The 16967-nt window shown below is 48.5% G+C and overlaps 1 protein-coding gene across 5 annotated transcripts in view; it reads left to right on the forward strand.

Moving 5' to 3' along the window:
- The window catches only part of DLGAP1 (DLG associated protein 1), a 989257-nt gene that overhangs the window by 930023 nt on the left and 42267 nt on the right, over window positions 1–16967 (forward strand). For all 5 annotated transcript variants that reach the window (XM_032467518.1, XM_032467519.1, XM_032467521.1 and 2 more), the window contains one exon: window positions 14821–15194. In XM_032467518.1, coding sequence (XP_032323409.1) covers window positions 14821–15194 — 374 coding nt within the window. The remainder of the gene's footprint in view (window positions 1–14820; window positions 15195–16967) is intronic.

Here is a 16967-nt window from a genome sequence, read left to right on the forward strand (position 1 = left end):
TTGGAGGCAGGGACACGACAGCCCCAGTGAGACCAGTTAGAGAAGTATCTCTCAAACTGTTCAGACAAACAAGATGCGTTTGACCAGTTACCTTGAATGAACACAGATCCGGACGCACAAGAACGCACCGAAACCAGTGTCACAAAACCAAACTTACTTTTCTTTTGCTTGATGCACTCTGATGTTTTCTAATCCATTTCATTTTTTTTTAAAGAGCAAAGCTGCATGGACCACCTCAGCTGAGTTCATGACCCGTTCATAAGTCCAAGCGGTAGCTGGTGAACCATGAATTAGGAAGTCGTTGTCATCCTCAAGACATGAGAGGGGCTGGGGAAGCGGAAAGGTGGCTTGTAGGCGGCAGAAGGATTCCAGAAGGCTTTAAAAGATAGAAGAGAAGGGCCCAAAGGAATGAGGGGTACCATCCAGAGTTTTGGCTTGAACTGTGGTTAGAAAAAGGAGTCATTTGCTAAGTCAACGTTCTTGACTGGAAGATCTAATAATAGGAAGGGAAAGATACTGCGTGTTTGTGAAATGCCTATTTTGTTCCAATGTAGCCCTTAATTTGAGGCCTTTCTGAAGAAAAACCATCTAAAGGCGACATGAGTTGATTCCAGAAAGTGTTCAAGTTTTACTAAAAGAGGGAGCAAAAACAGTGGTGCTGGAAAGGAGGAACCCATCCACGGAGGTTGGGGCGCTCTGCCCTGCGCCTCACAATCCTCCTTAGAGAGGACAGTTAAGCTATAAATCCTGAGGAAACGGCTCAGATCACAGACTCACCTGGTGTTTGCTGTGGCTGCGACAGGGCTTTTGTAAGGCTGAGAGCCGGGTAAGTATAGCCTTTGCCTTTTCACATAGCAAACCCATTGGCAGGAGTTAACTTCTTTAGCAACAAAGTTGGCACCACTTTTAGAATTCCCAACCACCAGTTCAGGAAGGCAGCGGGCATTTCAGAGACACTTCTCGTAAAAATGAGAATCCATTAACTTTATTGTGAGCGCACACTCTCGGACAGCATTGGGTCAAGGAACTTATCTGCTTCCTCTTTCATAGCTTCCCCAGTCTCAATCCGGCTCCTTCCAAATCTTTTATTTTACAAGACAATCAGGCGGGGTGGTAGCCTGTGGCTAGGGGAAGATTTTGAACAATAGGTGTTTCTGAGTCGGGTTTATTGAAATGGACCCGTCTGGGTCCCGGGGGAGATTGTAAATGAGATGTCAACAGGCGCCCTTTTGTGCGGATGGCATTCAGCCTGAAAGAGAGGAATTTCCTTACTGTGCTAGTATTTAAAGTAGATTTGCTGCTGCTTTGGCGAAAACTTTTTATCCGATGGCCTGAGCTAACAGCGCTGGGTGAGGCACTGGGCCCGCCTGCAACCTCCTTCCCTCCCTAGCCGAGCTCCGACGCGGTCATTTACATTTGGAAAGGACAGCTCCTGAGAAGATCGCTGGGATTTCCATCTGCTTGAGCCTCTTCCTCGGATCCTCACGCGGACCCGAGCCGTCAGCAGCCGTCACCCCCAGGAGAGGGCAGCAGAGCCGGGCTGGCGGTGTCGGCCCTGGAAACTCCTGGCTGCTCTTTCTGCTCACTTCTTTTTTCAATCCCAGGAGAGAAACAAACATCATCTCCTGCCTCCCTCCCCTCTCCCCCTTTTTTCAACGACAGGCAACTTCAGTTTACTGTAATTACCGCAGGCTGAGGTTGGACTAACTCCGCCCCTAGAAGATAAGGCAACTGTTTTATTACCTCTCAGCCAGGTGCCCGAGGGTGACAAGACTTGCCTTTATCTGAGACCTGACAAGGTTATCAGCAACTGAAGCAAGCTGAACCTTTGAGCGGTGGCCATTAAGATGCTTCCCTTCCAGACGACCCATTGCCCAACTCTTTATTGGAAGTTAATTTTGATCCAAATAGCAGCGCTGGTTCCCGCCAGTGGCCCCGCTTTCCTGCGCCTTCGCACTTCAGCGATCCCTGCGCTGAGCGGTGTCAATGGCAACCTGCAGCCAATCCCATAACAAGAGTCTGAAATTCCAACCAGGGCGCCAGACAGACAACCCACCCGATAGTTTAATATCCTCTCACTTGCGAGGTTGGCAGTGGGTAGAGCTGCTTTTTCAAAGAACTGATTAATAAAATCTTTCATTGATGACAGCAGAAATCTGAAATAATCAAAATGTATTGCCTTTACTATCCATGGTTCCTTTTGAAAAATAAAATGTAATCCACACCAGGAGGCAGTGCTGTGCTTGTCTTAGAAAAAAATTTAGTGTGGAGGGTATAGCTGGGTGGTAGAGTGCGTGCTTAGCATGCATGAGGTCCTGGGTTCAATCCCCAGAACCCCACTGAAATAAATAAATAAGTAAATAAACCTAATTACCCTCCCCCCCAAAAAGCACAACAAAACAGAATTCCCACTGCTTGATCCATTTCTGTCTGCAGTTCACAGACACCTATGTCTAACCGACATGGTTTACTCTTTAACTCAAGCTGTTTGACAACCTCAGTTAACTCTTAGGAAATGTGGGATAACAACTTTCATTCTGAAAATTATTTTCAGTGTGTGCTGAGCAGAGCTTTAATGAATTAAGAATGTCCCTGCAGATACACTGTTAGGCCAGTGTCCTGAACTGCATCACGTGAGCAGGGCACCCAGCCTGGACCTCACAGGGAACCACCCTCCCGTCAGCACACATGACTGTGGGCCACGGAGAATAATGTTGCTTTTATCTGCTGTGAGGTCAGACCATAGCTTGAGGGTAGGTAATAAGAAAGGGGAAGAGAAGGGTGGAAGGGGTGACTTAAAGCACACACCACACACACACACAGCCTTGCACGTATGAAGTGTTTATCTCCAAGGACACACCAGAGTACTCCATGCTGTAATTCTGACAGACAGCTTTCTATATTGTGGGAAGAAGCCAGTTAAAAGCCCCTACTTTTAAAAGCACCTCCATTACCATTGTAACAAAAACCAGAAAAAGATGTTTCTGAGGACAGCCTGTGAAACACACATCGCGATAAACACGTGAACACCCAGAACTCCAACGCGGTCAGGGAAAGAGAGACAAAGTCCTAAGTTTTACTGAATTTGATCTTGGATTCCTCTTTCCCTCAAAGATACAGAAACCTCGTCCACCCACCATGCCAAGTCCACCACCCATCTGCCACCCTCTTTGTGAGCTGGGCTGGGACAGAGCCCCGCCCAGGACCTGAGATGCTCTGGAGGAGGCAGCCCAGGATGGCAGCTGTGCTGGTCCCAAGGCACCTGAAGCTGCTATCCTGAAAGCCATTGGCCAAAATCAGACCTTGTGACCACTTGCAGAGTGGCCATTGCACACCGTCCTGCAGACAGACAGTTTAGAGCACCCGGACCCCCAGGTGTGTCACGCACACGGGCTTTCTACAACTGCAGAAGTTCTGAATTCCAAGCACGTTTGATCAAGAGATTCAGAAAAGGGTTTCTGGACGTGGACGTTGCTCTTACAGGATTCAAAGGAGAACCTTAAGGACAGAAACAGAAGGCAGCTGTTTAAAAAAGGAGAAAGGAGGCTTAGATGGAGAGAATCCAGGTTCCGACAGGCCCCCACGCTGGAGAACGTGGGCAACCCAAACTCTCCAGCCTCCTTGTGGAACTGGGATTCTAGGAACAGGCGCCTGGATCCGTAAACAGTGTGAATCAGGATGAAGGTCGGGGGTAGGGAGAGTGATAGATTTCAGTGCCGGCTTCACTCATTTCCTCGGTGATGATTTGATTTTGGAAAACGACAAAAAATCCTAACTGCCAAGTGGCACTGTCAGTGTGGTCTTTTAGTGGCTCTTTCCAAATTAACTGTAAAGACTGATGGAGTCTGTGATATGGCGTGGACACAAAGAGCCCCACGGGCCCCAGCCAAGTTCTTCTCTGGATCTGTGTCCTCACCTGTCAGGGACACAGCTGGATAATAAGGTGTCATTTGAAAGCGCTGATTCTGTCACTTGAGATCGTAGGGACTGGTGTCCTCCCTGGGCCTGGTGGGCTGTCAGACAGCATTCCACAGGTCAACGCCCACCCCAGAGTTCTTCCTTTGAAGAGGAGGGTTTCAGGGAAGAAAGAGGAAAGGAGTCAGATGGATAATTAACTGCCCAACTACATGGACCAGGCCCTCCACCCCCGTAGACTCCACACCCCTGCGCTCCAGAAGCAGGTAATTATTCCTCATCATGCTCCAACAGGAAGGCATGCTGGATGCCTTGGCTTTCTTCTCTGCTTCCTACACGTCCTGTTTTCCCAGGTTTTCCTGGAGCAATAGCTTCTGCTCCAGGCGGAGCCCTCCCGCCAGGCCCTCTGTCCACAGGGCAGACCCAGGCCAGCTTGAGTGAAGGTCCACCTTCTCTCCAAAGCCCAGAGAGTTTGCCAGTGAGCAGAGGTCACTGATCAATCCAGCTGGAAGATTCAGGGAGGACTCAGCCAAAGGGACCCTCAGGAGATGTGACCTCCCCAGATTTGAACACAGGCCGCTCACTCGGCATGGCCATCTCACTGTCCCCAGGGAGACCAGTGGGCAGTGTGTGCCCGAGGATACCCAGCTCCCGTCTGGAGACTGTCAGCCACTCCACACAGCCTCGGGGTGGGATCCCTGAGGTCCGCCGTGTGAACCACACACGGCGCCAGACGTGGCAGGAGAGTCCTGCTGGGTGGTGTGATCTCAGCCCAGGTCCCCCTCCCTTTCCAGGCTCCAGGTCCCATGGCACAGGTGACACCAGTTCTCACAAAATGGACCAGGAGGTAAAGAAAGTTCTGGGCTCTCAGATACCCATCTTCTGCAGGAATCATAGGAATTCAGATGAGGAGGAGTGAAAGGAACCGAGGACAAGAAAGGCAGCTGCCTGGGGAAAGGGCAGTTAGCACCGCGGGCCCCTACCCAGCCACGGGCTCGGTGCCCATGGGCACAGCCCAGCGGAGGCGCTGGGGAGGTCAGGTGGGTAATCCAGAGGACTCGCCGGCCCAGGCAGACACTAGGTAGCACCTTCACAGACCAGCTCCACGTCGGAAGCTGGCTGACCACAACTGCACTGGGTCAGCACTTTATCAACGACAAACAGAAGTGGGCATTGGTGACAGAAGCCTGAGTTGCAACATCCAAGGTCGCAGAGGAGGGCTTTGCTGAGCAGTCATTTTACTTCTACCCTGGTGACCTTTCCTTCCTGATGGTTAGTGCCTTCTTCTGTTTCTCCAGGAAGTCTCTTTTCATCTCTGTTCCTCTCTTCACGTAACCAGTGTTTACCGTGGTTCTCCTGTGTGTCATGCGTGTTCTAAGTACTGTGGTCATCGTGAATACAATGGACAACAATGCCTGACCTTGTGATTCCTACATCCTTAACTGACTCCTTTCTCTCAGTCTGGTCAGGAGAAGAAAAAAAAAAATCACCTAACAGGGAACATAGGCAAGTATTGCTGAGAAGTGACATCTGACAAGAAATGAAAGCTGGTTGATGAGAAGCTTAAAAGAAAAATTTCCTTGCCCGCTCCTGGCATCATTCCACCCCCATGTTGTCTTCTAAAAGACCCAGTCAGCCCTGGGCTGAGGAGGTGGTAGACCAGCTGCCCAAACAGGAAACCTTATTTAACTCTGTACCACTGACCTTGGGCCCTGAATTTTCCCCTCCCGTAAATAGTCCATTCAACCCAGGAAGACCTGCTGACCCAGCTGGGACAAATTTTGAAAAATACACACAATGTTACAAACATTAAAAAAAAAAATCCCTATGTCCCAGAGGAAATGGTAGATATGATTCAATGGTAGAAATCACTTCATAAAGTCATGGAACAAATGGAAATTTAATCCTAACTGATGAAACTGCCAGGGCAGTCACTTGTGTGCATGGATGACTCAACAGCACCTGTTGGAGAGGCTGCGAGAATGAGCCGTGAAATCCTGGTGGCATTCCCTACTGGAAGCAACAGCCCTGCCTTGCAAATGAGCAAGCCGGGTGATCGCCACAGCCTGACGTGCACCTTTGTGCCTAGTTCTATGAAGGCCATGACTCACCTTAGCTGCAGGTCAAATGATTGTTACTCAGAGCCCTGGGTTTTTCATCTTTAACATTAAATGATCTAGGCAACTACGAGCGAAATGTCTGTCTACTTACAACATGTTCCTTTGAAATGACTGATTTCAGGCAACGACTGGTCTTACATATGGTAACCCTCAATTTCTCATATTGTTTAACTTGTTGCCAAGCTTCATTAAAGGTTCACATTAGAGGCTTTGGACTTCGGTCCCTTGGACCTGGGCTTTCTAAAATGACTTTCCTCCAAACATCATTTAACTTCCTTTAATTTAGTTAATTAATGGAACTTTCTGAAGAGAACAGTTACTTTGATCTGAACTTCTTTCTTAGTTTCCAGTTAACATTTCCAGAGAGGGACAAACCAGGACGGATGCCCTCACCGCTGGCTGGAGCTACCAGCAGCTCACGACTGTAGTCGGTCCTTCAAATCAGAGACAGCTTGGAGGGAGGAGTCCCTGAGAGGAAGAAGACTGGTTAAAAATACTGCTTGTGGCATTTTCGTGGGTGTCTGCCCCACACAGAGATAAAACAGCTAAGGTGGCGCCGCCAGGCAGGCTCTGGGAAGCCTGGCTTGCAGTATGGAAATCCCAAGTCATCCTTGCAAATAAACCAGCAGTGGGGATTGGAAATGCTTCTTACCTGGGAGAAAGTTTTCTACAAACAACCAACAAATTCAGATAAAAATGGAAAATGCAAGTCCCACCCAGCAGGAATCCTCAGTTTCTTGTCTATGCGTGCTCACTGCCATACACCTAAGCCCCAGAGTTTTTGCTTTACAGCTTGCCAAAACAGAAAATATTGCCCTAGCGTCTGCTTAGGAGGAAAATAATGTATCAGCAACCTCAACCCAGAGATCTTCTCCTGCTGCAAGGGTAAAATTTTTGTTAACGGGATAAGTTAAAAAGCAAGACCTTCTGAGTCTTGACTTCCACTCTGCGCATGTTTTTTGGAGAAGACAAATGTAGCCCAGAAGTCCCCCTCCCCCAGCGTGACTTACCTGGGAGCGGAGCCTCGGATTTCAAGGTACATCAGTGATGTTCCGGGCTTGGTCACAAGGGGGCACTCGAGAGCGGGGCTGCCCGCAGCACCACTTTGTTTTCTCAGACTCGGAGTTGGGAGGGAAGGAGGGGGCGGGGGTGTCGGGGGTGGGGTGGGGGTGGGGATGGAGATGCAGCTGACTTTCAAAAAATCCTTTTGTTCTCTGAAATGCTGCCGCTCGCCATTTCAGAAGGCAAAGGTTGCCCCGTTACGTGTTGCCAGGTTCCTGCGAGTGCCTGGGGAAAATGTGGGCGAAAAAGGTAGAGCACAAAGTCCTGCGCTGGGTGGCTTTGCAGCCCTTTGGCCGGGGTTGGCGCTGACATTTGGAGAGCAGCTGCCGGAGCATTGTTTGCTTGTAGTTCTAACAGAGGAGCGGCCGCGTCTTACATCATTTCCAGGCATGAAGTGCCTGGGGCTTTTTTTTTTTTTTTTCTTTTTTAATGACTAACCTTCTGATCCCTCCCTCTCTGGAGTTCGGTACAGTATCTGCTCTGTGCCTGACAGCCTCGCCTCAGGAAACCCAAGTTTTGTAGCAACTTGTTAAAACAACTCGGGTGCCTTAAAAAAAAAAAGTTGTGACTCTGAAACAAACCTTTCCATTCTTCCTTCCGAGAACAATGTTGTGCTTGATGTGCGTCGTCGGAGGGCTGCTCCCTGCAAGATGTGTCTCCCCCTCCCCACCCCCAGCCGGCTGCTATCAGTTGAACAGATCTCTGAGCCAGACAAGCCGAGACTTGGGGCGTTTGTCTGGCATTAGGAAGTGTCTGGAATACTGGTAACTACCAACTGGCAAGTCTTATGACTACAAGAGTTATGACACCACCCCTCCCTCCCTCCCTCCCTCTCTGCCCACATTCCCTCTCCTCCCCTACGCGCTCACACAAGCGTGCTTTTTTCTTCTTGCATGGAGGAAAGTTTAGCTCGTTTTTGTGGTTTCCGTGGAGGATGGCTCTAGTGAAAATCGCTCTCATCCCTGGAGCCAAAACGAAGCGGGAGAGAAGCAGCCCCCCTCCCCAAGCCCTGGGCCTCCCCGCAGCCCCGCGCCGCCCCCACGGCCCTCTGATCTCCGCCTTCTCATCGGGGGGCCCGCAGGGCCGGACCGCTGACCACCGCACTTTGGGTGGCCTGTGAATGTTAAGCTGCAAATATTTGGAAACAAGGGAGCGATTTTTCCATGTGTATTTTGCTTTGTGGAGTTTCTCCCTTTTTTGCAGCATTTTTAAAGTTGCAGCTGGTGCGCCTCTCCTTCCTGACCACGCCAATGCATTCATTCTCCAAACGTCTTAGGAGTTCCTTCAGGGTGCGGAGGACTGCGCTCGGAGCGGTTTCCTGGAGTTTCTTAGGGACGGCATCACGCTTTACTGGACAAGGTGTTCAACGGAAGGTTTTCTAGGCGGATGAATACAGGTCGTTTGGGGGAGGGAAACGGCTAGGACTTGGAGCCGTGTGAACACGAACTGTACCACTTGATTGCTGTATGACTTAGAGAAGTCAATTACGTGTCCTGAGCCTCAGTCGTACCATCAAACAAATGGGTTTAGTGAGATCTTCCTGGGTCCTGTGACCATGTCTATTAAATTCTTAGCACAGTGTGTTACAGGGATGGACGCCTTGGTGATCAGGCGAGGAGTCGGGACTCACTCTCCATCTCATCCTCTGTTTTCACCTGGGCTTGTGCTTTTGTGTCCTGCAAAGGGCTCCAGCCAGACCACCGATTTGTCTGGCGTTTTGGGGGAGTCCAGCCTGGGGAGCACATCGCTGTGGGGAGCGTGACCCCACAAGTCAGGGTAAATTCAGCACGTTGGGGTCTGCTTGCCTGGAAGCAGCAGCCGCAAACTTCTCCATGAGCGATTTTTGTCTTCATTTTCTTGTGCCAAAATGCGTTCCCAGGATGCCAGAACTTTCCTCTCTGCTCCCAAGAGCCTGTTGGTAGCTCTCCTGGCCTCCTCTCCTGACCTCCTTCTTAGGCTTTTTCGCACCTCTCTCAGTGGCTCCCTGTACTTGGATATCCGTTTTCTTCTTTAGGTTTGGGAAGCTTTCAGTCATCATTTCTTCAAACACCATTTCTATCTTCTTCTCCTTCTGGGACCTCCGTTCTGCGTAGATTGGCCCACTTTATATTATCCCATAGGTCTCTGATACCGCTTTCTTTTTTTTTTTTCCATTTGTTTTTCTGTCTACTGTTCTGATTGGGTGATTTCCATTATTCTAAGTCACTTACTTGTCCCTCTGCATCATTTGGTCTGCTACTGATTGCCCTTAGCTCAGCTTTTATCTTGGCAGTTGAGTTTTCTGATTTTAGTTCGCTCCTGTTCAGAGTTTCTGTTTCTTTTTACAGCATTCTGCACTTCTGTCGACAGCCTCTCTGATTTTCTTCAGTGCTTTTATCGTCTCCTTTTTGAACTCAACTCTGATTCTTTTCTAGATTTTATTCATATTCATGAAGCCACCAGAGCTCCAGTTTGAAAGAAGTCTTGTCACCTGCTTCAGGCCCCCGTAAGATGGTGGTACAGTTGCAGTGACTTCCCAGCCAAAAAGATGAGCTTGTCTGTGCTTGCACATCTCCAGGGACTGAGAACTCGCTCCCCAGGGAGGGCTGCCGAGTCCATCTTTGGACAATTGACTCCTAGGAAAGTATTCTTTGAGCCTCTCTGAGCTTTTCTTTTTATGGTTTCCCGTGGCGGGGGGGCGGGGGGGGGGAGGCTCTTACGGCCCAAGTCCATGCCATCCTGTACACAATAGTCTTCGAAATAATTGGAAACCCTTCTGCCTTCCTTCTCTCGCAATCGAAACATCCTCTTCCTTAAACCATCCCTAATTAGTCATGGTTTTTCTCCCCACGGAGGACCTGCGATTTCCCCTCACAGAGAGGGCAGGAAAGGCAGCCTGACTGTCGGTCATTCTGGGTATCACGCATCCACACAAACATGCCTTCATGGAAGCAGACAGCTTAGCTGGTGCTACAACCACAAGTCCGCTCTTCCCATTCTGTATTGATGTCCTTTAGGTCCCAAGTTTAGGTCCTTCCACATTTTTTTTTTTTTAATTTTGCCCTCTTCACATCATTTTGCCTGTAGTTTCAAGTTACCTCTCTAATCTGTCCTTAATTTTATGTCCAATACCTTTCTGCCCATTTCCCCTAATTCGCCAGTGTTCCGTATCTGTGCTTCTCAAACTACCTCTGGTGGTGGACCAGTTATGTTTGCTTATTTGATGTCCAGTCTGTTGAGGATCAATATTTTGGTAAAATGCAATAAAAAGGAATTACTAGAAGGAAATTAAAAAAACAGAGGCATGTAAGAAACAAGCCCATGGTTTTCTTTTTTATTGCTTTCCACCCAGCAGAACCTCTGTAGAATTGTGATAGTTTCTAAAAGCGAACTCTGAGTGATCATGGCATATCTCAACATGCACTCATCAGATACTTTGTGAATCGACACATGTCTGTGGATTACGTTTTGAATGGCACCAGTCTCTGTGCAGGGGTGTGCTGGAAATGCTTAACAACCGCTTTCTAGGGGATCCCTACTAAGTCACAGCATTTGCCAGTTTCCATGGTGTAAACACGTTGAGGTCAGTTTCAAGCTATCAAGGAAATGTCACCCAACACAGACTTGGGAAGGGATTTGCACAGTTGACTCCAGAAAGCTGATAAGAGCTAGTTCCAGCATCCTACTGTTAACCCCGGTCCATCTTTTAAATCTCTTTTTGAGTAAAGCACTTCCTTTTGAGGGCTTGTTACACTGCTGTTCGGCTGGACTAGTTCACTCAAATCAGGAGACCTCTGACCCTCACAGAAACTAGACTATGGTTGCAGGCAGCCCTTGTGTCTCTGGTGGTCTGGACTGAGAGCAAACCGTCTGCTACAACTCACTGCAAATCCAAGGTTGCTCTGACCGTGACTTCTGTGTAGACTCCTGCCACTAGTGAAGGCGGATCAAATCACAGCCTGCTTTGCGGTCAAGAACAACCTAGGACAACTTGTTTATATCAGCAAGGCGGTGTTTGACTACTGCGTGACTCCGTGGATGTGTCTATTTTGGAATTCTTTCATTGTCCTTTCGTGGTTTTATTTGTAGTTCCTTACAGGCTCGTTCTCGTATTTGAAAGCGTTTCTAAAGTTCAGTAACCAGGAACTGCTAAGTACTCCTTAACATAGCTTTATAGTACGTGACCCATCAGCTCAGCCAGGGAGTGCATATTAATGAGAAGATATAAAAAGTAGGTTTGAACTGACATCTGCTGCATGTCACCTGACATACCAAGGCTAACCAGAGTAGGAGAGTCTAGATGCTTTTCCAGTAAGTCTTCAGCACTCCAGAAAAAAATAACTCCTGGCCCAGTGTTTCCTGAGCTTTCAGCGCTAGCATTATCTTCCTATGCAAATAGAAAAAATATTGCAGCATCAGCTAGAAGCTGAAATAGGCTAGGAACTTGTTCTCATTTTTTTTCTCTATGCATTCGTCTTCTCTTTTTAAATAACGTCTTAACTCCAACGTAAAAGCCCGGTCTCTGGTCTCTCTATGCATGACGGTATTATCTGAACGGAAGTAATGACACTGAAATCTGGGAACATGCGCTTGCTGACTCTTTTTATAAATGGATAGGCGTCTTTTCTGCCGACTTTGAGCTGGGGTGGCACATGCCCAGGACCCAAAGAAGGAGAAAAAAAAAAAATCAATGTATTTGAAATGAACAAATAAACATATCAGACAAAGGAAAGCGATTATCATGATTAAAACAACATTTCTTTTTCAAGTTTCTACTTGAATAAAAGGAGCACTTGTGTTTTTAAATCAGCTTTTTGGAGAATGTTCCTCTTGAACAAGTGAAGTGTTTCACTTACTGCATGGAAGGCCCTCGTTTTCTCTTTCTGTCTTGACCAGACAAGATTTATTAACTCGTGTTTCGCTGACCTTGGGCCTCACCCTGCCCCATGCTTCCTGGCTCCATCCTTAGTGGATTCTAAATCAGTCATGGTGCTGAACCATGAGAGTAGAAATTTCTTCAAAAAAATGTTTTTTAAGAGAGAAGGAAGTGTTCTGAGCTTAGAACAAGTGGTGCCGGGAGAGCCCGGGGGCCCGGGCTGTCTGGGTTTCTGCGCAGGCCCCGGGGCGGGGGCCTGGGGCGCGAGGCGGCAGGGGTGGGGAGCAGTGTGCGCGGTGTGCTGGGTCTCCTCTCTTCTCCAAAGGGCAAGCTTAACGATCTGAATTCCTTTTAAATTTTGTTTGATGACTGACAAGGGTGCTGCTGTGAGTCTGACTCCAAGGACTCCGGCAAACTTGTGCCACTCTCCCTCCACACAGCAGGAAGATATCAGAGTGAAGCCCCTGTGATGTAACCACAAGGAGGTGGTTCCTGTCCTGTATTTGGAGCCATCTCAAATTCTTACCTCCTTTGGCATGGGACTGGGCCAGCCCGGTGGGAAAGCCATGTCCCCAGGCTCCTCCCTGCCCAGACTAACCTAGCATTGCGCTACTGTCTCCCAAGTCCCCACTGATCCCAGTCCCCAGAATGATCCCTATTGACAATGAAGAGGCGGTAACAGCCACCAGATGGCGCCAAATTGCACTTGGCCCCCAGGGGGTGTGTGTAGCCAATCCTGCCATTTCACTGGAAATAATGGTGACACCCCCTCCTCCCCACAACCTCGTCCTTACCCCCTATACCACATATATCTCACCGTGGCAGGATTTTAACTAAATCACAGCAAATGAACGATACTATATTTGGCTATATTGTCCAGTTTTGATTCTCCACACCGAAAGGGGAATTCAGGGGTGGCTAACAACAAGCAGTAAATAACCCCAAAGATCAGGCGTTTGACGAAGAATATTAAGTTCTTCGGAATATGGTTGGGCCGAACGTCCTGAGAATCCATTTAGAACAAAATAATGAGTTCACTCTACAAAGACTTGTCTTAGGAGACAAGTCCTAAAATGTCCTCATATCTTAGATTTGAATAGACAGACTGATTCTATGCGAATGATGGTCCCTCTGCCTCCCGCCCACTCTGGCTGGCATCACCCCTTACAACTTCCTGGGAAGCAGAGGGCAGCTCCGCAGTGGTTACGGTGCATGAAACTCAGTCGAGTGAGGTGAAGCAGCAACCCTGAGCGTGTCTGCATCCTCAGCCAGAGGCTTCCCGGTGGCTGGTAGGAGAATCCGAGCCAGGCGCTCTCCCAGCTCTGTTCCCGTGGGAGCCTTGAGCCTCCACTCTCAGGCGCCTGAGCTAAAAACTGCGGAGGCTGGAGTGTGTATGACTGAGCTCTGTTCACGCTGAGAGATGTGTGATTCGTGCACAGCTGAGATGGAGGTTTTTCCTGGGGCGGCCCTCGGCCAGCCCAGGTAACTGAGAGTTGGCTACTTTTCTGTGGTTTACGGCGCCTCCAGCTCCGGAGCTCCTATGATACTGTCCTGTGACATCTGTGCCTTTCTGTTCCTCCAAGTCTGCGGCAGTCCCTGGGAAGCAGCCAGACGTTTCTGTCCATTTCTGTTTCGTATCTTTTGTGGTTAAGGAAATCACTCCAAATCACAGGGCGGTGAAACAGGACCCTCCTGTTTATTGTTCATTATAGAGTGGCCTCAGGAAACATCCTAAATATTGAAGCGAGTATTTCCTTCAGCGAGATGGCCCCAGTGGCAGCTAGAACCAACCGTAGATAACTAGTTGGACTCGCGTGGTCGGGACTAGCTAGTTCCGTGTTAACAGTCCCAGCAGCTGTGAGTGGGAACGGGGTGGGGATGGGGAGGGGAATGAGGCGGAGGAGAAAGTGATGGAAACACAATAGTTTGAATTATTTTAAGGGGACTAAACAAAAGTCTTTATTATTATTATTTTTTATGACCTGAGGCACTGGGGGTTGAACTCAGGACCTGGTGTACACCAAGGTGCTCCGCCACTGAGCTATACCCTCCTCCCCTAGACGAGTCTTTAGAAAGCTGGTTAAGGAATTGTTCTTTACCAGCCAGCTGTTCCCACTTGGAAACTTAATTCTTTTTGATCTGTATTTTCCTACGTCTTGCTCCACAAATGGAAAGCTGAAAACCAGTGTGTAAAAGCTTCTTCAAGACCCTAGGGTTATCCTCAGAGGGCTGGAGAGAGGGGCTGGAGGCTGCCCCAGCTGGTGTCCCCAAGAGGGACGCCCCACTGAGCAGATTCAGACCCTCGGGCTGGTCCAGTTGCCCTGCAGGACCCCCTGCCCCGCCCCCCAGGCACTCTGTGCTGCTCTTAGGATGATAACACACAGCTCACCTCTTTGCTGTCCTTCTTTTTCCAATGTTCTTTATCAACCACCAGAATCTTCTCCAGTGTGTTAGTTTGTCCAACATTAGCTATGGTTAATATTTTCCTGAGAAGGCAGAGAGCCCCGCCCCGGGCTCATCCGTGTCAGACACTATCTCTCAGGGTGCACTATGGCCTGGGAAGTTTCCCACACATGGCTGGTCACGCCTGTCTTAAGTCGTTTCACGTTAATCTCCATTTCAGAACGTTCCATCTCAGAGACTGGTGTTTCCCAGTCTCCTTCCCCCTCAATCTTGGGGGGGTGTCACCTGATAGAAGGCCCAAACCTCCCCCCAGGCGGGGATCTCACTGAGTCTATCAACAGACCCGTCTCCACATTCAATGTCTCGGTGTGTTTCATGGGCCCTGATTTCCCGTGGATGTCGGTTATGGTATCGGAAGGTAAAACCCATGCAGAAATCAGTGTCTTTGTTTTCGCTGTCTTCCAGTGTCATCTTGCATTACAACATATAAGAAGACACCACCTCCAGTCCCACCCAGAACTACCACGAAACCTTTCATTTCTATCACAGCCCAGAGTAGCACAGAGTCGGCCCAGGATGCTTACATGGACGGACAGGGCCCGCGGGGCGATATTATCAGCCAGTCTGGACTGAGCAACTCCACGGAGAGCCTGGACAGTATGAAGGCTCTGACAGCCGCCATCGAGGCCGCCAACGCCCAGATCCATGGCCCTGCGAGTCAACACGTGGGCAACAACTCTGCCACCGTCACCACCACGACCGCCATCGCCACCGTCACTACAGACGACAGGAAGAAGGATCACTTTAAGAAAAATCGATGCCTGTCCATCGGGATACAGGTAACAGCCTCCTTTTCTGCCATTTGAAATAGGAACCCAAACAAAGAAACAGGACCTTTTTTTGTTTTTTCTGGAAGATTCGTCATCTTGCCATTTTGGATAATGTGGGTACTGTAGGACCAGATCCTCAGATTACTGGCTCTGGACTCCTCTATGTTGTTACATGTCATTTTTTAAAATTATGAAGGTGTTTTATCGATCGACATTATTGGCATCTTTTTCCTTCCCAAAGATTCCATTTTTTAAAAATTGAAGTATAGTTGATTAGCAGCTTTTAGTTTTGTTTTCAAAACTGAATGTGTGAGACAAGGTGAGGGTAATTAAACGTGGACACAATCAAACAAAGTGCTCTCAATTCCTACAGCACATTTTGATTCCCACAAAAGGAGTGGACATCCAAGCATAGCCTGGGTTTGGGGTTGCATGATAGTGTGTTCATCGCTATTGAGTTATCTTATGAGAACAAAAATGCGAACCACTTCTCACGGACGTGGGAGTGAGGGCGAGTGAGACCAGAGGGACGGACCGCGTGGAGAGCAGTAACTCACATCACAGCAACCTGAGCAAGGACTGGGCACCGGGTTCTGCGTAACTGTGGGCTATTTAATCGTGCGTTTCATAAAAGAGGTAGATAATTCTGCAGGCTTCTCAGTTCAGGACCCTGTTTTCTGCTGCCTGGAGCTAAGATCAAACTGATGCTTGTTTTTCCATCGGGTCGGCTTGGCTTCCCCTGCCACAAACCTCCTTCCGTGAGTGGGGAAGTCATTCTTACCCCCCGTCTTTGCTGTGCTGTACCATCCTGCAGTGCCCTTTGAATAATAACTCCCTGATGTGACATCCAATAAATATCTCCACGCTGAACCAACTCTGAGGCACAGCTAAGAGCCAGGTGCGGGGTACGTTTTCACAGCGATGATTTATGTTCCCCGTCCACTCTGCGGAGTCCACTTTGAAAGGCAATTAAACTTTCTCTAGTAGCAATGAGTCAAATGCTTTTTTATAACCTACGGGTTAACACGGCATGAATTGTAAAGTTTCCTAAAACCTTGTAGCACTGGTACTTGGGACCAAGTGACCCAGCAGGAGGCACGGGCCTGAAGCCAGCCCCCACCCACGCTCACCCCGACCCCTCTCCCAGAAGCTAATTCCCACCCACCGCCCAGAGGACTTTGAGGAGTGGGGAAGAGCAGAGGTTGATCCTCTGTGCTGTCCTGGCAAATTACTGAACCTTCTGAGCCTGTGTTCTCGTGTAACCTACGCGGGATTGTTTTGAAGACTGAGTTTTCATAACCCAGCTTCCTGTAGGGTTTCAATTTGGGAAGATGAAAAAATTCTGGGGATGGAGAGTGATGATGGTAGCACAAGAATGTGGATGTACTTAAATCCCCTCGGACCATACACTTTAAAAGGGTTAAAGTGGAGAATTTTATATTATGTCTGTTTTACCCGCCCCTACACAAAAAATCCGCCTTCCTACCTGGCACCCAGTCATGTTAGTTTCTATTTCCTTAACATTCAATTTGGGTTTTTTTCTGTATGTTATTTTTTTCAATAGATGTATATTCCTATGGGTCAAAATTCAAAAGTTATAAAAAGGTAGACAGTGACTCGCTAGTCAATAACCAGTTAGTTCTCTTTCCGGAGAAGAATCTGTGTAACCAATATTTGCATTTCCCAGCATGGACATTTTGTGTCTATTCAAGCAAATATATATTTTATTTATTTCCTTTTTAGCAGCATATAACTCACATATTCTATATCTTGCCTTTTTCC

Source organism: Camelus ferus, chromosome 24, assembly GCF_009834535.1.
Source record: "Camelus ferus isolate YT-003-E chromosome 24, BCGSAC_Cfer_1.0, whole genome shotgun sequence".
In the NCBI taxonomy this organism is placed as follows: domain Eukaryota; kingdom Metazoa; phylum Chordata; class Mammalia; order Artiodactyla; family Camelidae; genus Camelus; species Camelus ferus.